Source organism: Crinia signifera, chromosome 6 (genome assembly GCF_055691185.1).
Source record: "Crinia signifera chromosome 6, ASM5569118v1, whole genome shotgun sequence".
NCBI classification, from domain to species: Eukaryota; Metazoa; Chordata; class Amphibia; order Anura; family Myobatrachidae; genus Crinia; species Crinia signifera.
In genome coordinates, this window is record NC_139222.1 from 182,206,242 (window position 1) to 182,231,829 (window position 25,588).

Consider the following 25,588-nt stretch of genomic DNA (forward strand, 5'->3'; position numbering starts at 1 on the left):
TCTAGCAGTGCCTTGGATTGGCGGGATACCAAGTCGTGAAGGTCGGATAGGCGGGTGTCAACATCTTCGCTTTGTTCTTCCAACAGGACCACTCTATTTGCTACGTGTTTGATGTCTGCCTTGATGGTTGTTATGTGGGCTTGCATAGATTCTTGAATCCTTTTTTCTGTGGAGAGTAGGTCCTGTTGCATTTCCTGGCGGGTTGGAATCTCCTTTAGTTTGGAGAGTATAGCTGAAAGATCAGAATTTTCCATTGTGGTGTTGGGCTTGGGAACAGAAGGAGGTGCCGTTGTTGGGCCGTCTGTGGGTGAACTCGTAGGGATTGCGGGGGCAGTTGTCACTGTTGCAGCAGGGTCTGGGGTAACAGTTCCAAACAGGGAGCAGAAGGCTTGTACTTGTGATGGTCTCGCTGGGGTCTGCACCACTGGTTTGTTGCGGCGTCGCTTTGTCATGTGGAAGTGGTCAGCATGGGGTTTGATGGCCCTTTGTCCAGACTAGGCTATGTCTTTTGGTGGTTCAACGCATGGCTCCCCCCGTGGCCTGTCAATGTCTTATATCGTCAGACACACATCCAACTCGATCAGGTCATGGTCATGGGGTCTGATCCCCAGTGTATTAGTTTCGAGTGCCAACAGTGTAGTAGCCCAGTCGTGGGTGACAGGTAGTGTGGTACACTTTGATGATAATCCTCACCGAGTGAGTGGTTAGTTATTTGTTTAATTTCCTTTTTCCCTATCAGGGACTAGGTTAGCGCCGTACCACCAAGCCCCGGGGCCCGGCTTCCTCGCTGTCACGGAGCACAGCTTCCGGCCACAGGACGCTCACTTCTGTCCGCGGCTTCAAGGGAGTCTGGGGCCGCAACCCAAAAGGTGGGATTTCTTCTCCCTCTGCCTCCGCTGAACCCTCACCTCGAGTTGTGGTGGTAGCGGGGTGAGGGGTGTTGGATTCAGGCAGTTGCTGGGTCTTTAGGAGTGCCGATAGGGGTTATTTAGGGCTTTATTGCAGGAGCTTGTGCAAGACGTGTCCTGCTAGTTGCACTTCCAGGCCACGCCCCCCTTATTTATTTATTTATATTAATATATATTAATATGGCTTGATTAGGGGGACTGGGCTGCTGCTAGGGCAAGGCTGGGATCCCTCACTCAGCTCCAAGGTGTCCGGTTATCAGCCTGGTTGTAGCTGGTCTGGTAACGTGTGTGCAGTCTCTGCACACACGATTCCAAGATGGCCGCCGGGACAGATGAACGGGAGAGACGCCGGAGTTCCAAGCTCCCCACGGCGTGCAGGTAGCACCAGTGCAGGGGGGGGATGTCAGGGAGGGAGGGGGGAGCACCGCTAACCTTGTTGTGCCGAGCGGCACCTTCAGGAGTCCCGATTTCGCCGCTCGCGGGTCCCGGAGCTCGGGAGCCGGCTGCTGGTAGTAATTTAGTCCCCGGCTTCAGTGAGGCACAGGCCGCAACCCGCAGGGCAGGATTACTCCTACCCCCGGCTCCGCAGCGCTGTTCACCTCTGATCGGAGGGTCTCCCAGGACAGGGGCTTGAGCCTCAGGCACTGTGGGGCAGTCTGGAGCAGGTTTTATCTGTGTTTTGGGGTGATTTAGGCAGGAGCCCAGGCTGTGTACGTCCTGTCTCTCTTAACGCTAGGCCACGCCCCCCCCAGCACCTCTTTTAATCTTGACATATGAGGCTTTTGGGAACGTAAGGCTGTCGGGGTGGGGGAATGGTAAGGCTGTGGCTGGGCTCGTTAAGATGTGGGAAGACAGTTAAGCTGTGTACACATGGGGTGATTTGGCTAGGTGATTATGATTAAATAGTCAAAATAGCCTACGAGGTTAGCCAGAATTACCCCGTGTGTACACCGTGGGTGATAGTGATGCGCAGCTCCGTGGCATCGCCATCGCCCGGCCACATAGACTATGCAGGCAAGTCAAGTTTGACTAGACACTGCACAATTTGGCCTGACACATGGGCTAATGGCTGGGGATAGCAATCGGCTATCTCTGGTGGCTACATCTTGATTTTGACTAAGCTAAATTGCTTAGTCAAAATCTCCCAGCCCGACCCCATGTGTACACCCATTTAGGTTGTGGTGCAGATTAAAGATCAAGGGGGAAGTCAAGTGACATTAGGTTTAGGTGCAGCAGGACAGATTATTACACAGGAGGGGTTTGTTGTGGAGGGCACAGTTAAGCTGTGGGAGGGAGTCAGCCTGTGGGAGGTTTAGGTTTGGTGGTTGTGGGGGGAGGTGGCAGGAATGTATGTATCCCCGATAATCCGTAAAAATGCCACAACCTACTGATAAAATGAGGGGGCCCACCCTGGAAAATGACCCTGGAATAAGGGCCCTGCTCCAAGGAACTTACAATTTAGCTTTTGACTAGACCAGTCCCTATTCATATAATACTGAATAGAAATTAGGTCAGTATAATTAAACAATTGTAATTCTCCATAGTATTGAATTGTATAATACATTAATATATATATATTTTTATTAATGGTAAAATGAGTGAGTAAAAACTGTTCTTTAAAGCGTTGCGGAATGTGTGCTATAAAAATAACTGATAATAAATAAAAAATTCTTGGTGTTTAAAGATCATTATTTGAATTAAAACCAATGTCAAATGACACAAAGAGCTAATCTGTATATTCATGTTTATTCCTTTTTCAGGAACCGAAAAATATGCAAAGCACTTTATACACCATAAAATCTCTAACATGATCCAAGAGTGCCGGAAGATTTATTCAGAAGACTACTTCATGGCAAATGGAGGTGTGTACTCTTCACAATTCATGGACTTTCCAAGGCAGCCATTTTGGGATTATCGATTGAAGGCTGAAACTGCAACACATGTCGTGGCTTCTGTGTAGATTTCACATCACCACTATAGTGGGGAAGACAAATATCAAATTGGATCTAGGAAAATGTATTTTTAGATGCTGCAGAAGATGTTTGGAGTCTGGCCTGAAATGGATGTTACTGTGATTTGTAAATAGTTATTCTGAATTTCAATATGGTGAATTCTTTAAATCAGATGAAGGATACTTGGCTGAGAGTGAACGTTTACACTTTAATTTGGGCAAATCTGCATTTCTAAATGGTTATATGTAAAATTATTCTGTTCAAACAGTTAAACATTGATCTATAAAATGTAAAAGAAGTAGAAGTGTCCAACTACATTACATATTCTTACAATCAAATATTTTTTTTATATTTCGAGAAACCTAAACTTTTTTTTTTTTTTTAAATGGACATCAGAAAAAAAACCAATGTACTCTTGCTGTGTCCATCATGCAAGTATTCAGTAGTTTGCATGTATATTGTTACTGACCTTTTGACTTTTTACTACAATATGACATTATAATATAATTAATGTTATTGTTAATGTTATTGTTTAAGACTATTCCACAAAGTCATAGTGGATGTGTCTGCCATTAAAATAAAATATTATTGGCAATCAGGGGAGACATGCAAATATGTTTGCAAGAGTTCATCTTTTTCTCTAGCAGAATTTTGGATTTAAGTACTCCTAGTACTTCCACAACCAAAATTATACAGCAAAACTAATTGACTGTCATCATCCCAACTCCAGTCATAGACTATAATGGCAAAAGGCAAATGTACAAATATAGCAGAAAATGGTATTCAGCAGATTGGGGAAGCAAAAGGGGAAGTCAGAGATTATGCCACCAGTACTTTGCACCTCAGCAGAACAATTCAATCCCAGTTCATGCTAAATTGTACCTAAACATCCCCGGTTGGCAAAGGAAGAAACAGCAAGATTGAACATACTATAAAGTAAAATAGTAATCATTTCAGGAATAAATGTCTAATATAATATGTATGTTTTTAAATAGAATGTTACTTTATTGTTGCTTTGTTGTGATAAATCCCTAATAAGTACTTCTGTTGTTTACATAAAAACCAAGGCAGCCATTCTGTAGACCATGGCCCCATTAGAAACTAGTGAAATCACAAGGGAATCTCATACATTGTGCATAGTTAACTAATAAACTGTGTCCTCAGAAATGTTTGGTTTATTTTTAAACAAAATGGCTGCCTCAACTGTGTGTAAGCAATAGGTACACATTACTCATGAGAATTTTATATGTGAAATATATTGGTTAGGAGAGGTTGGATGAGTCATTTCATTTTCAAAACAATAAATGTTTTTTTTGGTGCACACCAAAGTCATGTGATGTAAGCAGAAGATGCACTGAACAATTTGAACGCAAACTCTGCAGAAAAAAATTAAACAAATGTTTTAATTACATATGTTTCCATTTTATTGAATGAACTGTATGTTGCACTTTCACTATAAAGCACAATAAGCTGTACTGTACTTACATAGTTGTAACATGCAAATAATTTCAAGGGATGCCTTGCTGCTGAAGAGGTGCCCCTACACAGGGCCATCTTAACGCATGGGCTTACTGGGCCACATTGCTTGAGGACTTTGAGCAGGGGTTTGCTGGTGCCTCTGGAGCATGCTCCTGTGACCAGCGACCATTAGTGGCTGAACACGGGAGTGCGCACCTGGCAATTTATCACCCACAGTACATAGTAGTTTGTTTATTTATAAGGTGCCACAAAGTTTCCCCAGTGCCGTACATACCAAACAAAAAACTAATTACAAGGTAACGTACAGGGTGTGATGATAAAGTACAGCATAAATAGGGGTATTGCTGGTAGAACAAACTAAAATCAGCATCAGTTCTGAAGTAGGTGTCGAAATTGTCGAGGAGACTGAAGATGAAGTAGAGGAAGGGAAGAACAGGGCAGAAGCACTAGTGAGGTAAATAGGTAGGGTGAGTATGTGAGGAAGGAGGGCCCTACTCATAAGAGTTGACAGACTAAAAGGAGGTGGGTGGACGAATGAAAAACAATAGGATAAGTCGGAATGGATGGGAACAGATGGAGGAAAAGGGTAGGCAGGATAGGAGGAGCCAAAGAGGTTAGGAGGAGAAGGAGGGATAGGCTAGTCGGAAGAATTGGGTTTTGAGGGAGCGCTTGAAGGAGGTAAGGGAATCAGAAAGCCTGATGGGTGGCGGGAGGTTGTTCCAGTGCAGGGGAGCAGCGCGAGAGAAGTCTTGGACATGGGAGTGGGAGGAGGTGATTAGGTGAGAGGTCAGGCGGCGGTCGGCGGCAGAGCGAAGAGGACGGGAGGGAGTGTGGATAGAGATCAGTGAAGGGAGGTAAGGAGCGGTGGAGGAGGAGAGAGCCTTGTAGGTGGTGGTGAGGAGTTTAAATAGAACTCGGAAAGGAATGGGGAGCCAGAGGGGGAGGCAGAGGTAGAGCAGCGGGAGAGGAAGATGAGCCTAGCAGCGGCGTTAAGAATGGATTGGAGAGGGGCAAGGCGGGTGAGAGGTAGCCCGGAGAGAAGGATGTTGCAGTAGTCAAGGCGGGAGGTGACAAGAAAGTGAATGAGAATTTTGGTCGCGTCAGTGGAGAGGAATGGTCTGATGCGCGAGATGTTGCGGAGGTGAAAGCAGCAAGTCTGTGAGAGATCACGAATGTGGGGGGTGAAAGAGAGGGAGGAGTCAATGATGACACCGAGGCAACACGTTTGGTCGGTGGAGGTGATCTCGGTTTCACCAATGCTGATGGAGATAGTTGGGAGAAGAGGGGATGTTCGGGGGATGGAAGATTAGAAGTTCAGTTTTAGCCATGTTTAGTTTCAAGAAGCGTTGGGTCATCCAGGCTGAGGTGGTGTAGAGGTAGAAGAGGAGAGGGCCAAGGACTGACCCTTGAGGAACACCGACTGGCTGCGGGGTAGTAGAAGAGGAGGAGCTCGGAGTGGAGACAGAGAAGGAGCGATCAGAGAGGTATGAGGTGAACCAGGAGAAGACCGTGCCAGTGATGCCAAAGGAGCAGAGGGTGTTGAGCAGGAGAGGGTGGTCAACAGTGTCAAAGGCAGAGTCCAATGCCGAAGATAGGGTGTCATTATAGCGGGAGGCGGCGAGGTTGGGGCATGACATGGCAGCGATTGGGGCGAGAAGAGGACACAGCATGTCCGAGAAGGCAGCAATATCAAGTGTGTTGACGTTATGCCGTGAGACAATGCGCTTGGGAGGGGGGGTGGGAGAGAGGGAAGCAGTGAGGGAGAAGGAGATGAGGTGATGGTCAGAAAGAGGAAAAGCTGAGATAGTGTAGTCAGTGAGGGAACAAGAGCGGGAGAAGACGAGATCGATGGAGTGTCCTTGGATATGGGTGGGAGAGGTAGTCCACTGAGATAGGCCAAAAGAGGAGCAGAGAGAGAGGAGTTTGGAAGTGCTAGAATCGGCCGGGTTATCCAAGGGGATATTAAAGTCACCAAGAATGACAGAAGGTAGGTCAGAGGAGAGGAAGTGTGGGAGCCAGGCGGTGAAGTTGTCAAGAAATTGGGAGATAGGGCCAGGGGGATGGTAGATTGCAGCGACACGGAGATGGTAGGGGTAGTACAGACGGATGGAGTGAGACTCCAAGGAGGAGAAGAGGAAAGAGGGTTCAGGGTGAAATGACACTGTAGGTGCAGGAGGCTGAGAGGAGAAATCCCACACCGCCACCTTGGCTACCATCAGGCCTGGGGGTGTGAGAGAAGGAGAGTCCACCATGGGAGAGAGCAGCTGGAGAGACAGAATCAGAGGTGAAGAGCCAGGTCTCAGTGATAGCAAGGAGGTGGAATGCGCTAGAGATGAATAGGTCATGGGTGGCAGGGAGTTTGTTGCAGATGGATCTGGCGTTCCATAGGGCATAGGAAAGAGGGGGGGGGGGGTGAGTTGTGTGTTTATGTGGATAAGGTTTTTGGGATTACAGAAGGGGTCCTTGGGAGGGTGGGGGCGAGGGCTCAGGATAGGTATGGGATGGGAGGGGGAGGAGCGGTAGGAGAAAGTGAAGTTGAGAGATTAACAGCCATGAGTACATGCAATTTACTGGCAATTTGCCAGCAATATGTGCTTAATATCGCCCTATGTGTACACAGCATTAGTAATGATGACTACAGCTGTGCACCAGCTAGGTGTTTTGAAAAACATGGACCGTTGTTAGATCTCGAGGACCGGTTTGGCCACCCCTGCTCTAAATGTGAAGATAAAGGTGCTTAGTATTTATGTTACAAGTAAAGGCAAATAGTACTTTTCCTTCACGCAAAGAGAAAATAATAAGAATAATTTGCACCCTTTGCATCGTAACATGTTATATCAGAGTGCACGTTTGCACCCTATAGCTGTATTTTCTACCAACTCTAAATAAGTCCCAAAGTCAGGAGAGCAGCTGGCTAGTTTTCTATATTCAGCCACATAAGCATGTGGGCAGAAATCTGATTTGTATACGATTTATTGCCTGTTTACAGCTCAGGCTGTTTCTGTTGGAATTGAGGAGACAGTTGGTTATGCTGCCAGCAGGTGACAGGTGAAAGGGCAAATCTGTTCATGCTGAAGACAAGTCTGTCACGAGGAGGAGAATGCTTTGATGAGTGTTAGGATTCCTAAAATACTGCAGGAGCCATGTGACCGACATTGTTAAACTTGATGATCAAGTAAAGCATGTCAGTAAAACTACTAATATTCTACTGTTCCAAGATCACAAAGCCCTCCAACCACAAAGAGGATTACTTTACCCCTTTTGCAGTCTTAATCCATTGCACCATAGAGTAAAGCTATAAGTGCTATCGCTAGCAAGACACCTGTCTTCACTGGCAGGAGGGGTTTTGCCTTTTAACACATATAGGCCCTCATTCTGGTTGGTACGCTACATTGCAAATGATCAACTCTGCAGGCGCCCTTGGAGACTTGCTTAGTCACAGAGGCGCTCGCAGTCAGGGGAGGGGTTGAAGGAGGCGTACTGGGGGCATTCACATGCAAAAACGCTGGGTGTGTCCAGAAAAATGCTGGGCGTCCCTATGCGAACGTGGGGAGGCTTCCTGACTTCTGGGGGCAGACAGCTGATGTCACTGGATGTCAGCTGCCTGCCTGCCACTAATCTAGGTCACCAGAGAGTGACTTAGAATCGCAGGCCACGCACGCAAGCCTGCGGGGACATTCGGCGGCCAGCTGGGTGGGAGCAGGTATTTGCACGACCGGCGGACGGTGTTAGTTGGCTCGCAAAGCAGCACAAAGAAGGATTTTTTGTGAGTCAACCAGAATCAGGGCCATAGTATCAATAAATGTATTTTGGAATGCATTTTTGCTATTGGACAAATGTGAGCTAAATTTTTTTTGTAATGTAGGAACAGAAAACATGTGCATGGTAGAGAAACCTATGTAAAGTTTAGATCTATTTTTGTACATTGTAAAGGTGGCACCTAAAAGTGCGAACATGTAGGGGTAAATTTGCCCATAGCAACCAATTGGATTCTATCTATTATCTTCTAGAAGGTGCTAACTTAATAAGAAAAGTAGGGGGAATTTACTAAGATGGGAGTTCAATTTCACATGGGATGTTGCTATGGGCAACCAATCAGATCCTGTCTATTATTTTCTAGAACGTGCTAAATAAATAAGTAGATTCTGAATGGTTGCCTATAGCAACATCCCATGTGAAATAAAACTCCCATCTTAGTAAATTTCCCCTGTAGAATCTGATTAGTTGCTATGGGCAATATCCCATCTTTAATAGAACTTCTATCTCGGTAAATTGACCTCATACTGGCCCTTATTCTGGTTGGTGCGGTAATGTCCGCGTGCGTTCGTCCCGCCGATTTTTTGTGTCTGCGCATGTGCAGAGGCGTCTCTGCGCATGTGCGAGCGGGGCGTACGGCCAAATCCCGCATGAAATGTGAACACTCCGAACAGGGGGTGGAGAGGGGCGTGAAGGGCTATTTGGGCTCATTACCATATGCGTACGCCCCGCGTTTCATGGGCGTTCCCATGCAAACGCTGGGCGTACATATGGTAATGTGGCCGTGACGCACGTGTAGGGGGCGGACATATGACATCGCCGGATGTCAGCTGCCCGGCCAGATCCCTGCTTTTGCACGGAGAAATGTCCGTGTGGTCTGAGGTTGCGGGAGCTGGTGGAGCACTCGGTCCTGCATTCGATGGTCTGCGACCATCGAATGTTGGGGGAGGTTCCCTGAGATGGAGGAGGCATATTCCATGTAAAATACACGTGCGGTCCGTTCGGCCAGCTTCTTACCGCGTACGGACGGAGTTGGCGATCCGTATGGAAGGCGGGGTTTCGCACGCACGGTCCTGGCCGCACCGATCAGAATAAGGCCCACTGTTACACCAGAGAGGTGTGTCATTAAATGAATGCACCCAAAATGTAGATCAGTTCCTAAGCAATAAGTAAGATCTACTGTAATTGTTGAAGAAAAGACACTGATACTGGACGTGTCAGGGCTTGCTCATGTATTGTGTTTTACAAGTGGTTCCATATAAGTGGCCAAAAGAAACCTTATTTAAATTAATGTAGCAATAAGTATCATTGTGCTTTAGAACCGATGCAGAGGAATAGCACTGATGACCCAATTTGAATGTAAAAGCTCTAAATAATTCCCCCCCCCCCCCCCAAATGCAAAAGGTGCATAATGGGCCCGATTCAGACCAAATTGCAGGGATACCAATTTCAGGAGCCCAGCAATCAGGTTGACAAAGGGGTTAAAGCACTGTATATATAAGATCTTAAACATTTAAAAAGCTAAAGAACTGATAGCAAATGGACCTGCACTCAGGGGTGCTTTAAGAAAGGAGGAGGCCTGTGTGCAGCCTCCTCAGATCGGGCCCAGTCATGTCTCCTGTCCACAGAGCTGCACTGGCTCAATCTCTACTGTGCATGAACAGAGCTCTGAAAAAATGGCACCACAGGTATTTTTCTGGCAATTTCAGAAGCGCTCCTTCATCGTGGGACTCCAGAGGGGTAAGTATTAAAAAATGGGTGCAGTATGTGCGGTGTAGGGCCCCCTGGGACTCATAAATACGCCACTGCCTGCACTGATAAAATGCTTTTACTGTACGTCAGGTTTGACTACTTTTAAAGTCTCCTCTCCAAGAGAAGCCCGGAGAGGAGACTGTCAGCAGCACTTCGGGGGGCGGGGCCTGATTTAGACCTCAAGCCACGCCTTCAGTACTGCAAACCCCACAATTTGCAGGTCTTCTAAGAGGGAATGGGGCAAAATTGAGCAATTTGCATATTTAGCCCCTCCCCGGGATGGGGAACCGATTTTCAGGAGCCTCCTGGCCATTTCGTGAGGGTAGGCAACGCTGCTGTACGTAATGGTAGTTTCTGTACATAATTTGTTCTGATATTTAATCAGTCTAACTTATGTGACCCATCAAATCTCACAATTACACTTTGTGGGCCTAACTGCGGTATGTTTTGGGATCTGGGGCAGTTCCCAAAACGGGTGCCGGATGGGTTCCCGACAGTCGGGGTCCCGACAGTCATTTACCCGACGTCGGCATCCCGACTGTCAAAACGCCGGCAGCCGGGTGACCGACGGCCACCCGCTATTTTCCCTCGTGGGGGTCCATGACCCCCATAGAGGGAGAATAGAATAGGTGGCTCGCGTAGCCATCGCGTAGCGAGCCACCGTGCCAGCAAGGGGCTTTTTTGCACTCGCCATGCTGTCTGACTCCGGGCAGTCGGGATCCCGACAGCGAGATAATGACTGTCGGGATCCCGACTGTCGGAGTCCCATACCACACCCCCCAAAACACCACAGTATGATTTATATGCTGCTGGGAGGTGAGAGCAGGTTGGCCTAGTTTTCAGAGTTTTCTGGGGCATGTGGAGGCTTATGTCTGCATCCTTGGATGCAGTTTTACTGGCTTCAACAGAGTGAATTTGTTGGTCATCCATAGTAATTTAAGGGATACCAGATGTACTATATTCATGCAGATAATCTGATGTTCCATCTTTGGCACAGCAGCAGATCACAAAAGCATGCAGTGGGCAGCTTCTAATAGATTTGACATATATTAGCACAGCTGCTGTGTACAATAAGGCCCTGTGGTTGCTAAACCAGTTATACTGTATTTCATAGGAGAGCTAAGTGAGCTTTACATTGCTTTATGATAATGCCACTGTATCTGGCGTATAACTGCACAATTGGGTTAATAAGGATACATTCATCTAAATCATAATTATTTTCTTTAAATTTATGTGCAGAAGGAAATTAATCTCAAAATGCACCTAGCTATTTCTTACATGTATTTGCCAATCACACTTACTGTACAAATTGAATGTATAGTTCCTGGTTTCCTAGTGAGGGGTTATACTGGTAATACAACTAATTCCTCATGTCCTCCAGATAGTGTATGAGTAGTAGAAGGTACTGAAAGTCGATGTAAAGGTTCAGAGTACCAGCCACCCTCCATGATGGAGTGGTCACACCCCTTCAACAGTGCAGCATTTACTCAGGGATCTGGTATTCCCAATGGGATGTGAGAAGGGTGGCCAATCCCGGGATCGGGATCCGCGGGATCCCGGGATTTGGCCCCCAAAACGCCGGGATTTCAATCCCGGGATTGGAGTTTCCAATCCCGGGATTTCGGGATTAGACTGCGCATGCTCGGCTTCTCCCGGAACCGGCAGAGCAGTGCTGCGCAGCGTGACCTCTCAGCGTGACGAGATCAGAGGTCACGCTGCACAGGCAGAGCTCATTCACGCCGACAGTATGAAGCCGCGCCACCCGCCTGCCCAGCTAGCCAGCGCGCCAGCCCACCCAGGGTAATGCGCTGTCCTCACACCCAGCAACCCAGCAGTATTGAAGCTGACAGCGCACTCTGCTGCCCCTGCAAATGTAAGTAAATGCAGGGCAGCCAGGGCATTTTTTTTATTAGGAAAGCCAATCCCGGGATTGAACATTTTTCAATCCCGAATCCCGGGATTGAAAAAATGCCCCGAGATTGGCTTCCCTAGATGTGAGCAACCCTGGTTAGCCACACCCCTTAGAACAGGTGCAAGAAAATGATATTGGCACCCATCAGTAACCTATGACTGCACACATATTTTAGTTAGTTGGAATAGCAGAGGTGATTGACGGCTAGGGTGTATAAGAGGAGGTTGAGATGATTATAAGCTCCTTTGGCCACCTCCTACATATCGCTATCTAAGAAGTGCTTGCCTCATCTCATGTAAGCGATGATCATGGTACATTCTCCCAAGAACTCTATGTACAAGCTTAGTTTCCTGGAGTCTTAAGAAAAAAGTTCATAATAAAATTGTTTGTAGGAAGGACATACCTGCCCAGATACATCTATTATTTATTACTCTGTATATTTTCACTTTTCCTAATGTTTCATTAATTTAACAATTCCAAATATTTAGTTTCACTGTGCATATAATCCATTGCTTTACATTATTTATAGACAAAAGATATTAAACATGATTTATCTGCATCCAACAAGCCAAGATTCTTAATAGTAGTGTCATGTTTCCGGGGCTGGAAAGCTACACAATTCCCACTCCAAACGATGAACTTCAAAAACAAAATATTCAATTAACGCTACCATTGTTTTGCCATTAGCGTCAATTAGCATCAAAGTCGTCACTTTCTGAATTATTGAAAAGCATCTGATCTGTGCGGAAGGAAAACACTGTGGCTATGAGCCCGAAGACGGCCCTGAATGATGCACGTTAGCAACATTAAGAAAGTATTGACTTTGTATTTCAGCAAAAAATGTTCACTATATTTATATGTATATAGAGATATGAGGTTAGCATTACATTTGATAACATAGTTTGCTGCCATTTGTAACAATACAGTAGCAGTACATATTACAGTATACAGAAACCATTTAGTGCTGAATGTGATTTTTATTACATATACCACTTGGTTACATATAACAATATACCACTTGGTTACAGATTAATTGATGTTTGTTATTTAGTAATGATGACCATACACATATGCCCATCACATCCGATTGCATCTTATGGTGCTCAAGGTGCTTTTTTACAGCTCCCGATGTCGCATGCTATCTGCGATGCCACATCAGGTGCTGGAAGAGAGCTGGCGACAGGCGTCAGTATAGTGCAGCACTGTGCAGGAGGACAGCGGGGGGGGGGGGGCAGAATTTGAAAAAAACTATATAAAACACTGGGCGGCAGTGAGAAAGACACTGAGAAACCATTCATAACCACACAACACACTTTTCCATCAAAAAATGGAACAATTTTTTTCTAAGCAGGAAGAAAAACCCAAAAGGTCAGGTTCTAAACATAGTAACTAGAAAAAAGGCAACAGCGCCGAGGTGGGCATCCAGTGACACCTGTGGACTCGGAGAAAAGGATTTACGGTAAGTACAAAAATCCCTGTTTTCTCCTTCATCCACCAGGTGTCACTGGAGCGTAGACAGTGGTGACTTCCCAGAGCTCCCAGCACGGGCGGGAAAGCGCTAAGAACCCTGAAGAACCTGACGACCAAACTGCGCAGCAGAATCCGCAAAGGTATCAAACCTATAGAAGCGGACAAAGTCGACCCGACCATGTAGCTGCTCTGCAGAGTTGTTGAATGAAGACCCCTCGAGCAGCCACCCAAGCGGGTCCCACTGAGTGTGTGGAGTGCGCTAAAATGGAAGTTGGCGGACGCTGAGCTGCCGCCACATATGCCTGTCAGATAGTGATCCGAATCCATCTAGCCAGAGTCTGCTTTGACGCCAGCCAACCACGTCTCACCGGATCGTAAGAGATAAAGAGACAATCTGATTTCCTAACCGAAGCCGTCCTGGCCACGTAGATCCTCAGGGCTCTGACTACATTCAAAGCACTGCAGGTCCTTGATCCACTGTAAACGCCAGAACCACAATAGGCTGGTTTATGTGGAATGTAGACACAACCTTTGGGAGAAAAGAAAGACTGGTGCGACCCAGCTTCGATACTCTTCTGGCTGAAACCAAGGCTAGCAGAATAACAGTTTTCCATGATAGGTACTTTAAATCTACTTCTTCCAATGGTTCAAACACCAAAGAACAGGGAAAATTTAGGACCAGGTTGAGGTCCCCCGGAGCCGTTGGAGGTTGGACAGGGGGTTGCAAATGGAAAACTCCTTGAAAGAAAGTCTGAACTTTCGGCAACAAGACAAGTCTTTTTTGGAAAAAGATGGATAAGGCCGATACTTGTACTTTAAAGGAACCTAAGCGTAAACCTGAAGACAAGCCAGTCTGTAGGAATAAAAAAAGTCTAGCCTTCTTAAACATGGTGGTGGAAACTCCTCTTCCTTCACACAAGGATATATATGATCTCCAAATACGATGATAATGTTTTGAAGTCACTTATTTTCTGGCTGAAATCATGGTGGGTATTATAGTTCTTGGAATACCCGCCCGCCTCAGGATGGACTTTTCAGTAGCCACGCCGTGAAATGAAGCCGCTTTAAGTCTGTGAAGACGAAAGGGCCTTGGCTGAGAAGATCTTCCTGAAGAGGAAGAGGCCACGGCTCGTACACCAAGAGAGAAGTCAGTGTCGTGTACCATGCTCGACATGGCCAATCCGGGGCAATGAGAAGGGTCGTTACCTTCTCCTTCCATATACGTTGCAATACTCGTGGTAACAATGGGAATGGAGGGAAGAGATAAACGTTCTGGAAGGGCCAGGGAGCTGTCAGGGCATCCACCCCTGCTGCTGCTTGATCTCGAGTCCTTACAATGTAGAGTGGAAGTTGATGGTTGTGTCGGGATGCCATCAGGTCAGCTTGAGGAAGACCCCAGCGCCAAATCAACCATTGGAACATCTGAGGATGGAGACACCATTCTCCCTGATGCACATCCTGCCGACTGAGATAGTCGGCTTCCCAATTTTCTACTCCTAGGATAAATATGGCTGAAATGGCGACTGCATGTGTTTGCGCCCAGAGCAGAATCCGACTCACTTCTTTCATTGCTGCACGACTCTTGTGCCACCCTGCTTGTTTATATGTGCCACAGACGTGGCATTGTCGGATGGCACTCGGATCGACCGACCTTGTAAAAGATGATGTGCTTGGAGCATTGCATAATACACTACTCTGAGCTCCAACACATTTATGGAGAGAAGAGATTCCTGTCTGGTCCATAGACCCTGAAACTGGTTCAGAGTGACTGCTCCCCATCCTCGGAGACTGGCATCCGTGGTGAGGAGAGTCCAATTCCAAATGGCAAATCTCTTTCCCTCCCTGAGATTGGCCGAATTGAGCCACCAAGACAGGGAGACTCTTGCCCGAGGGGACAGAGTTACCTGATGATGTAGATGCAAGTGAGATCCCGACCACTGACTGAGGAGGTTGAAATGGAATGGTCGTGAGTGAAAACGACTATACTGTATCGCTTCGAAGGAGGCTGTCATTTTCCCCAGTAACCTGGTGCAAAGGAGAAACGAGACCTTCTTGTGATGCAGGACCAAACGAATCAGATCTTGAAGAGACGTGATCTTGTCTTCCAGTAAAAACACCTTCCTTTGGATTGTGTCTAGAATCATCCCAAGGAATTGTAACCTCTGAGAAGGCTGCAATTGGGATTTTTGAAAATTGAGGATCCACCCAAGTTCTATGAGGATCTTCTGTGTCACTTTTAAGTTGGAGATGAGAGCCTCCTGTGAAGAGCCCTTCAACAGGAGATCGTCCAGGTATGGTATTAACAGGGACGGACTGGCCATCTGGCACTTCTGGCAAATGCCAGAAGGGACGAATTTGTGTCCAGCAACATACCTGCCGCGGCTGCTATACTGTAAGGAGAACAGATGTGCTGGCCGGGCCGTAGTACATGAGATAGCTGCTGCTGCTCTCCTCTCGGCCAGTGACAGACAGTCACTGCAGTTATCGCTGGGTGCCTCTAGGTGTCGTCCTCTTGCTTTGTGCTATGCTTTGAGCACAAAGTGAAAGCTAAACGAAGTGACTGAGGAAGATGGCAGTGCACGCAGCAACTCGAAGGCAGGAGTAGGTAGCAGTGTGGGAGAGACCAGACATCCAGACATCACATACAGCTGGGATCAGCGGCGTAACTATTGCACCGCAGCCACCGCGGGGGGGTGCTGTGCATGTGGGGGCGCCGGGGGCTGCGGTGCTATAGTTAAACCCCCCCCCCCAATCCCCCGCAGACTTACCTTTCTCGCTGGTTCCGGCGGCTCCGTTCTTCTGCTGAGGACCACCACAAAATGGCCGCCCCCATATAGCACACAGTTCTCTGAAACTGTCTGCTGTATGGGGGAAGCCATTTTCTGGTGGTCCCCAGCAGAAGAACGGAGCCGCCTAACCAGCACGATAGGTAAGGCTGTGGGGGATTGAGGGGGGGTTTGCATGGGTGGTGGGGCGGGGGGTAGGGGGTGCTTGGCGGGGCGGCGGCGGGGGGCGCCCAAAACGTAGCTACGCCACTGGCTGGGATCATACAGCAGAAGGTAGTATTGTTATTGTGTATTTTATTTACCCCCCCTCTCCTCTCTCTCTCTCTCTGTCCATCTGTCTTTTTATAGTTTCTCCCACCCCCCCCCCCTCTCTGTCTCTCTCTCCATCCACCTCCCCTCTCTGCATCCACTGCCATATGAACTTTTCATTTGATTATTTTTGCTGATTCTTATAAAATAACTGTTTTACTTGCATATTGGTTGTGCTTAACTGTAACTACTGGGTGGGGGGTGGGGGGGGGGGCAGCCATGGCTATCCTGTAAATCAGAGGAAATTATGGAGGCCCATTTGCCCATGGCTTTCTTAACCCAGCAACTAATTTGTGCACATCCTTGAATAATTCCTACTGCTGTGAAAATGGATTTTAAAGTAAGCTCCAACTTACGGTTGGGGAATCTTTTAGGGATGTAGCTTCCGGGACTGGAAGCACAGTCTTTTTTTGACAGTCGAGAGACTGAGGGATCGACTGTCGGTGGTGTTTTTACATTCTTTCTACCTTCAGAAGAGGATAATTTGTAAAAAAAATTCTTGGTATAGAAAATAGGGTACTTATGTAGTAACTGGGCTGCCGATTTTTTGATTGTATGCCTTAAGTTAAGGCATACAATCAGATGCGATGCGATGCGATATCGCATCGCATCGCATCGCATCCGATATCGGATGCGATGACCCGATTTTTCCATAGGAATCAATGTTAAAATGATTCCTATGGAAAAATGGGTCCTTTTCATACCCCTACTATCCAAGTGGGCATGGAGTTGGATATAAACCTGTGGCGAGCGTAGCGAGCCACCGAGCCCGAAGCGTGGCGAGCGAAGCGAGCCCCGCGAGGGGACGGTATTCGTCCCCTCGCGGGGCTCGCTTCGCTCGCCACGCTTCGGGCTCGGTGGCTCGCTACGCTCGCCACAGGTTTATATCCAACTCCATGCCCACTTGGATAGTAGGGGTATGAAAAGGACCCATTTTTCCCATTGAATTCCATGTTAAAATGGACTCAGTCCATTTTAACATTGATTCCTATGGAAAAATCGGGTCATCGCATCGCATCGCATCGCATGGTCGCATGCGATGCGATGCGATCTCCCGATCCGACCCGATTTAGAAATCGGCAGCCCAGTTACTACATAAGTACCGAAAATAGGTTTTGTCAGGGAGGCTCCAAGCTGTCAAAAGTTCATCCAGTTTCTCTGATGCAGGAAAATTTGTTGACTGTTTTGGCTTTTTGCGAGAGAAGGCCGAACTGGAGGCACTTCCTCATTGATATCTAAAGCTATTTTGACCATATCAATTAAATCCTCAAGGCCCTAAGTGGCCGGTTCCGGCTCAGTTGAGAACCGATACCGACAGAGATAAAACACTCTCCCTCCTCCAGATCAGGCATATCATCTAAGTCTGACCCTGGCAAGAGAGGGAACTGTCTTTTCTGTTGAAGAAGAGGCTGTAGTGTTTTTTGAGGCTGAGAAGAAGACTCTGATGCTGCTGGAGCAAAGGCTCTTGTTAACTCTTTGATAGCTGTTGTTAAATTGAGTTGCTGTGTTCTGGCAGACTCTCTGTCCTTCTGTGAAGCAGAGAGCTCAGAGGACAGACAAGACATTATGGGCCAGATTCTCTAAACTTCAAAAGTGATAAAATCCAGAGTGATAAACAGCCAGCCAATCAGCTCCTACCTGACATGTTTGAAAAATGTCAGGCAGGAGCTGATTGGCTGGCTGTTTATCACTCTCTATTTTATCACTTTTGAAGCTTAGAGAATCTGGCCCTATGTCAGTGAGCTGTGAAGCACAAGCAGGGGTGTCCCCTTGGGGCTCATTTAATGGGGGAGTAGAAGTGCAAGCATTAAGGTGTAAAGGTGTAAACTTAGTGTTACACCTCCTGCACACCACGTTTTTGGCATTGCCTCCTGCCATAATATTTTTATCACAGTCACACTAGAATATGTATACAGAATATGAAACTGACAGGAAAGACAGAAGTAAGGGGAAGGCTGGCCTGGTCCTAAATGTGCTTTTTATATATAAGGACCTCAAATTTGCAGACAGCCCTGTCTGACTACATTCAAAGCACTGCAGGTCCTTGATCCACTGTAAACGCCAGAACCACAATAGGCTGGTTTATGTGGAATGTAGACACAACCTTTGGGAGAAAAAAAAGACTGGTGCGACCCAGCTTCGATACTCTTCTGGCTGAAACCAAGGCTAGCAGAATAACAGTTTTCCATGATAGGTACTTTAAATCTACTTCTTCCAATGGTTCAAACACCAAAGAACAGGGAAAATTTAGGACCAGGTTGAGGTCCCCCGGAGCCGTTGGAGGTTGGACAGGGGGTTGCAAATGGAAAACTCCTTGAAAGAAAGTCTGAACTTTCGGCAACAAGACAAGTCTTTTTTGGAAAAAGATGGATAAGGCCGATACTTGTACTTTAAAGGAACCTAAGCGTAAACCTGAAGACAAGCCAGTCTGTAGGAATAAAAAAAAGTCTAGCCTTCTTAAACATGGTGGTGGAAACTCCTCTTCCTTCACACAAGGATATATATGATCTCCAAATACGATGATAATGTTTTGAAGTCACTTATTTTCTGGCTGAAATCATGGTGGGTATTATAGTTCTTGGAATACCCGCCCGCCTCAGGATGGACTTTTCAGTAGCCACGCCGTGAAATGAAGCCGCTTTAAGTCTGTGAAGACGAAAGGGCCTTGGCTGAGAAGATCTTCCTGAAGAGGAAGAGGCCACGGCTCGTACACCAAGAGAGAAGTCAGTGTCGTGTACCATGCTCGACATGGCCAATCCGGGGCAATGAGAAGGGTCGTTACCTTCTCCTTCCATATACGTTGCAATACTCGTGGTAACAATGGGAATGGAGGGAAGAGATAAACGTTCTGGAAGGGCCAGGGAGCTGTCAGGGCATCCACCCCTGCTGCTGCTTGATCTCGAGTCCTTACAATGTAGAGTGGAAGTTGATGGTTGTGTCGGGATGCCATCAGGTCAGCTTGAGGAAGACCCCAGCGCCAAATCAACCATTGGAACATCTGAGGATGGAGACACCATTCTCCCTGATGCACATCCTGCCGACTGAGATAGTCGGCTTCCCAATTTTCTACTCCTAGGATAAATATGGCTGAAATGGCGACTGCATGTGTTTGCGCCCAGAGCAGAATCCGACTCACTTCTTTCATTGCTGCACGACTCTTGTGCCACCCTGCTTGTTTATATGTGCCACAGACGTGGCATTGTCGGATGGCACTCGGATCGACCGACCTTGTAAAAGATGATGTGCTTGGAGCATTGCAAAATACACTACTCTGAGCTCCAACACATTTATGGAGAGAAGAGATTCCTGTCTGGTCCATAGACCCTGAAACTGGTTCAGAGTGACTGCTCCCCATCCTCGGAGACTGGCATCCGTGGTGAGGAGAGTCCAATTCCAAATGGCAAATCTCTTTCCCTCCCTGAGATTGGCCGAATTGAGCCACCAAGACAGGGAGACTCTTGCCCGAGGGGACAGAGTTACCTGATGATGTAGATGCAAGTGAGATCCCGACCACTGACTGAGGAGGTTGAAATGGAATGGTCGTGAGTGAAAACGACTATACTGTATCGCTTCGAAGGAGGCTGTCATTTTCCCCAGTAACCTGGTGCAAAGGAGAAACGAGACCTTCTTGTGATGCAGGACCAAACGAATCAGATCTTGAAGAGACGTGATCTTGTCTTCCAGTAAAAACACCTTCCTTTGGATTGTGTCTAGAATCATCCCAAGGAATTGTAACCTCTGAGAAGGCTGCAATTGGGATTTTTGAAAATTGAGGATCCACCCAAGTTCTATGAGGATCTTCTGTGTCACTTTTAAGTTGGAGATGAGAGCCTCCTGTGAAGAGCCCTTCAACAGGAGATCGTCCAGGTATGGTATTAACAGGGACGGACTGGCCATCTGGCACTTCTGGCAAATGCCAGAAGGGACGAATTTGTGTCCAGCAACATACCTGCCGCGGCTGCTATACTGTAAGGAGAACAGATGTGCTGGCCGGGCCGTAGTACATGAGACAGCTGCTGCTGCTCTCCTCTCGGCCAGTGACAGACAGTCACTGCAGTTATCGCTGGGTGCCTCTAGGTGTCGTCCTCTTGCTTTGTGCTATGCTTTGAGCACAAAGTGAAAGCTAAACGAAGTGACTGAGGAAGATGGCAGTGCACGCAGCAACTCGAAAGCAGGAGTAGGTAGCAGTGTGGGAGAGACCAGACATCCAGACATCACATACAGCTGGGATCAGCGGCGTAACTATTGCACCGCAGCCACCGCGGGGGGGTGCTGTGCATGTGGGGGCGCCGGGGGCTGCGGTGCTATAGTTAAACCCCCCCCCCCAATCCCCCGCAGACTTACCTATCTCGCTGGTTCCGGCGGCTCCGTTCTTCTGCTGAGGACCACCACAAAATGGCCGCCCCCATATAGCACACAGTTCTCTGAAACTGTCTGCTGTATGGGGGAAGCCATTTTCTGGTGGTCCCCAGCAGAAGAACGGAGCCGCCGGGACCAGCGCGATAGGTAAGGCTGTGGGGGATTGAGGGGGGTTTGCATGGGTGGTGGGGCGGGGGGGTAGGGGGTGCTTGGCGGGGCGGCGGCGGGGGGCGCCCAAAACGTAGCTACGCCACTGGCTGGGATCATACAGCAGAAGGTAGTATTGTTATTGTGTATTTTATTTACCCCCCTCTCCTCTCTCTCTCTCTCTCTCTGTCCATCTGTCTTTTTATAGTTTCTCCCCCCCCCCCCCCCCCTCTCTGTCTCTCTCTCCATCCACCTCCCCTCTCTGCATCCACTGCCATATGAACTTTTCATTTGATTATTTTTGCTGATTCTTATAAAATAACTGTTTTACTTGCATATTGGTTGTGCTTAACTGTAACTACTGGGTGGGGGGTGGGGGGGGGGCAGCCATGGCTATCCTGTAAATCAGAGGAAATTATGGAGGCCCATTTGCCCATGGCTTTCTTAACCCAGCAACTAATTTGTGCACATCCTTGAATAATTCCTACTGCTGTGAAAATGGATTTTAAAGTAAGCTCCAACTTACGGTTAGGGAATCTTTTAGGGATGTAGCTTCCGGGACTGGAAGCACAGTCTTTTTTTGACAGTCGAGAGACTGAGGGATCGACTGTCGGTGGTGTTTCTACGTTCTTTCTACCTTCAGAAGAGGATAATTTGTAAAAAAAATTCTTGGTATAGAAAATAGGTTTTGTCAGGGAGGCTCCAAGCTGTCAAAAGTTCATCCAGTTTCTCTGATGCAGGAAAATTTGTTGACTGTTTTGGCTTTTTGCGAGAGAAGGCCGAACTGGAGGCACTTCCTCATTGATATCTAAAGCTATTTTGACCATATCAATTAAATCCTCAAGGCCCTAAGTGGCCGGTTCCGGCTCAGTTGAGAACCGATACCGACAGAGATAAAACACTCTCCCTCCTCCAGATCAGGCATATCATCTAAGTCTGACCCTGGCAAGAGAGGGAACTGTCTTTTCTGTTGAAGAAGAGGCTGTAGTGTTTTTTGAGGCTGAGAAGAAGACTCTGATGCTGCTGGAGCAAAGGCTCTTGTTAACTCTTTGATAGCTGTTGTTAAATTGAGTTGCTGTGTTCTGGCAGACTCTCTGTCCTTCTGTGAAGCAGAGAGCTCAGAGGACAGACAAGACATTATGGGCCAGATTCTCTAAACTTCAAAAGTGATAAAATCCAGAGTGATAAACAGCCAGCCAATCAGCTCCTACCTGACATGTTTGAAAAATGTCAGGCAGGAGCTGATTGGCTGGCTGTTTATCACTCTCTATTTTATCACTTTTGAAGCTTAGAGAATCTGGCCCTATGTCAGTGAGCTGTGAAGCACAAGCAGGGGTGTCCCCCCTTGGGGCTCATTTAATGGGGGAGTAGAAGTGCAAGCATTAAGGTGTAAAGGTGTAAACTTAGTGTTACACCTCCTGCACACCACGTTTTTGGCATTGCCTCCTGCCATAATATTTTTATCACAGTCACACTAGAATATGTATACAGAATATGAAACTGACAGGAAAGACAGAAGTAAGGGGAAGGCTGGCCTGGTCCTAAATGTGCTTTTTATATATAAGGACCTCAAATTTGCAGACAGCCCTGTCTCACCCTGCTCTAACCCCCACTGTGTAACTCACAGACTTGGGTAGAGCTGTAGCAAGACAGTCACCCGGAGAACTGGAGAGAAGCAGGTACTGCTTTAGTGGATCCCTCAGTCGCGTGCAGAGGCGCCAAAGTAGCAGATAAAAGCCACCAGCACTGCTCTCTGACCAGAGAGAAGCCCGGACTGCTGGGAGCTCATCCGCGTGAAGCTCCGCCCACCTGGCAGGTCCGTCTCCCTGGGCACCAGTTTTTATAATAAAAAAACCCTCTGCTAGCACCGTTTTTTAGGAATTCGCCTGATCTACCCCCTAATGGGGAGACAGGCATACTCACACTGTCCTGCTAGCCCAGTGGTTCCCAACCCTGGTCCTCAAGTACCCCCAACAGTGCACGTTTTCCAGGTCTCCACACAGAATCACAAGAGAAATAATTAGCTCCACCTGTGGATCTTTTCAACTGTGCCTGAATAATGAGTGCACCTGCTGGGTGACCTGGAAAATGTGTACTGTTGGGGGTACTTGAAGACTAGGGTTGGGAACCACTGTGCTAGCCGATCAGCGGTGAGGCTGGAGGAGGAGAGCGGTACCGCGTGTGGAACGCTGCGTTACCTCACAGAGATTGATGTCTCTTCAGCCGGGGACCGGAGCACAATGCCCGTAGCTGCGATCAGGTCCCCCTCCGGTAGTGCCCGTGTTGCAGGCAGGTAGTGACAGTCTGCTACCTGCCTGTCCTCATTGCAAAACTTGCTGCTTTAACCTACTAAAACCTTTTGCCCAGGAGCCAGGCAAGTGTGTGTCCAGCACTCCGGGCACTATCTAAGACTGTCAGGGAGGAGTAGAAGGGGAGGAGTTGGCCACACTGATTTACATAAAGTGCCCATGCTCCCTGTGGTTGCCCTTCTATCCCCACTGTCTACGCTCCAGTGACACCTGGTGGATGAAGCAGAAAGAGTGCAAAGCGTATTTCTATTGTAACAACATGGACCGTCACCCATGTATTTTCAGGCACCCCTGGTTAAAATGGCACCAGGGCCACATAGCACCTCAGGCTGGCCACCTTAGGTGGCAAAGGTCTTCAGAGTTTCCTGTGCCGCAAGGATCAGTGCCGTCCCTTTCTCTGGATGGGGGCACCTTAATATAAGTTCACCCACTCACTGAAATAACCATACTAACAGGCCAATTTATATGTAAATCATAGCTTACTTAAGTAACATGTTATTCATACACAATTAGAATTAGGGGACAATATAATTTAAAAATAAAACTTCTTGTTTATCCCTATTCATTTCCTTATGTATGTCATCTTGGTAGGCCAATACTGCAGATATCAAATAATTTATAATCAGAACTCAGCACAGAGTTTGGAGCTAAAAATGGGAGGGGTAGAATAGCTATAAAGTCATTTTGAAGCTGTTTTTCTTTACTGGTGCATATTTGGCTCGGTAGTTAGATCAACAGTCAATCGGATGACCGCTATTGGTCATCAGGAAAAAGGTTGACATGCACTAGGTTAAAATTGAGAAAATGTCAACATGACAATGGTCAAGACATGAAAAGATCAATATAACGGTAGCATCCTGCCTGCAGTTATAGTACTTATGCATGCTGCTGGCTCAGTTGTATGAGCCGCATGCCCCAAGGCATTTGCCTAGTTTTCCCTATGCCTGGGGCCAGATCTGATCAAGTCTGTATGTTCTATAATGTGTCCATCCTACCCCATCTCTCCAGCAGGCAGAGCACTCAGCAGCAGCACCCTCCCAGGATGCACAGCACACAGCTTATAGGCTGGGACCATAGTATGTCAGGACCCAGGTATTTAATACCTGCTCCCCCATCTATCTCTGAAATTAATAAATTGTGCTATACACAGATTCACAGCCACTTAATATTTGCCTTCTCCATACACCCAACTGAGAATACTACACCTAAGAATACAACACCTAGGCCCTTATTCAGATCTGATTGCAGTACAAATTTGTTTGGAAAATGGGCAAAACCATGTGCACTGCAGGTGGGGCAGATGTAACATGTGCAGAGAGAGTTAAATGTGGATGGGATGTGTTGAAACTGAAATCTAAATTGCAGTGTAAAAATAATGCATCCAGTATTTACCCTGCACAGAAACAAAATAACTCACACAAATCTAACTCTCTCTGCATGTTACATCTGCCCCACCTGATGTACACATGGTTTTGCTCATTTTCCAAACAAGTTTCTACTGCGATCAGATCTGAATAAAGGCCCTAGTGTAGTGCAGGACTTGTGTGGGGAAGCTGGGCAAATTTCAGACTACTATCATTGCCTGCTCTGATTCACATGCCCAGGGCTGTCTTTTCTAATGGGCTTAATGGGAATTGCTGAGGATCCCCTTTTTCCAGGGATACCAGAATTTGAAAAATTGGCCCTGGGGAACTGGAGATATCAAACTTCAAAGCAGCAGTCAACATCTGACCTGTTAATTGCAATTCCCAGTCATATTTCTGTCGACACTAGCAGCTTGTCTCTATCATGCCCAGAACCAGAGATATCAGCCTTCCAGCAGCCGGTCCCTGCTCCAAACGTCTGGTGTACAGTTTTATATTTCTGTCAATGGATTGCTCTGGCTCCTGATCTCTGATCCCCAAGTCCCCAGCACCTCCTGAAAGTTGGGACTCTAGGTTTTTATACTATTGAAGGCTAAGAAATCTATTTCCAGATAATGGCGATATCTGCAGTCAAACAAGCTGTCCTTCCACCAGAAAATGACGAATATTAAGCCCACTCCATTATCCAACCCTCCCCCAGGGCCGGTGCAAGGCACCGGAGCGCCCCAGGCGAGTCGGGGTGGGGGCGCCCCGGTGCCGGGGGAGGGTGGGGGGTACCTGTTGTGAAAACACTGGCCGCACGGCGCACGCTGAATCTCAGCCAATCAGCGTGAGGACAGTGTTTTCACAACAGAAGCGCTTCCGCATAGCCCGGCGGATAGCGCTCGTTATTTATTGACTGCAGGGACCCCTCGCTGCCTCCGCCGCCAGCTTTAAATACACAGCGCCGCAGGACAGGTACCCCCACGGCACGGGGGGGGGGGCGGCAAAATGCCGCCCTCCAGTGGCCGGCGCCCTAGGCAAATGCCTAGATTTGCCTAGTGGTGGCGCCGGCCCTGCCCTCCCCTGCGTATAAAACACCCCCT

At 47.5% G+C, this 25,588-nt stretch overlaps 1 protein-coding gene across 5 annotated transcripts in view; it reads right to left on the minus strand.

The window, feature by feature from the left end:
• Positions 1-2,744: 2,744 nt before the first annotated feature.
• LOC146008728 (nucleolar and spindle-associated protein 1-like) overlaps positions 2,745-25,588 on the minus strand; it is a 48,782-nt gene continuing 25,938 nt past the window's right edge. For all 5 annotated transcript variants that reach the window (XM_083148352.1, XM_083148347.1, XM_083148351.1 and 2 more), the window contains exon 5: positions 2,745-2,882. In XM_083148352.1, coding sequence (XP_083004478.1) covers positions 2,789-2,882 — 94 coding nt within the window. In that variant the 3' untranslated portion in view covers positions 2,745-2,788. The remainder of the gene's footprint in view (positions 2,883-25,588) is intronic.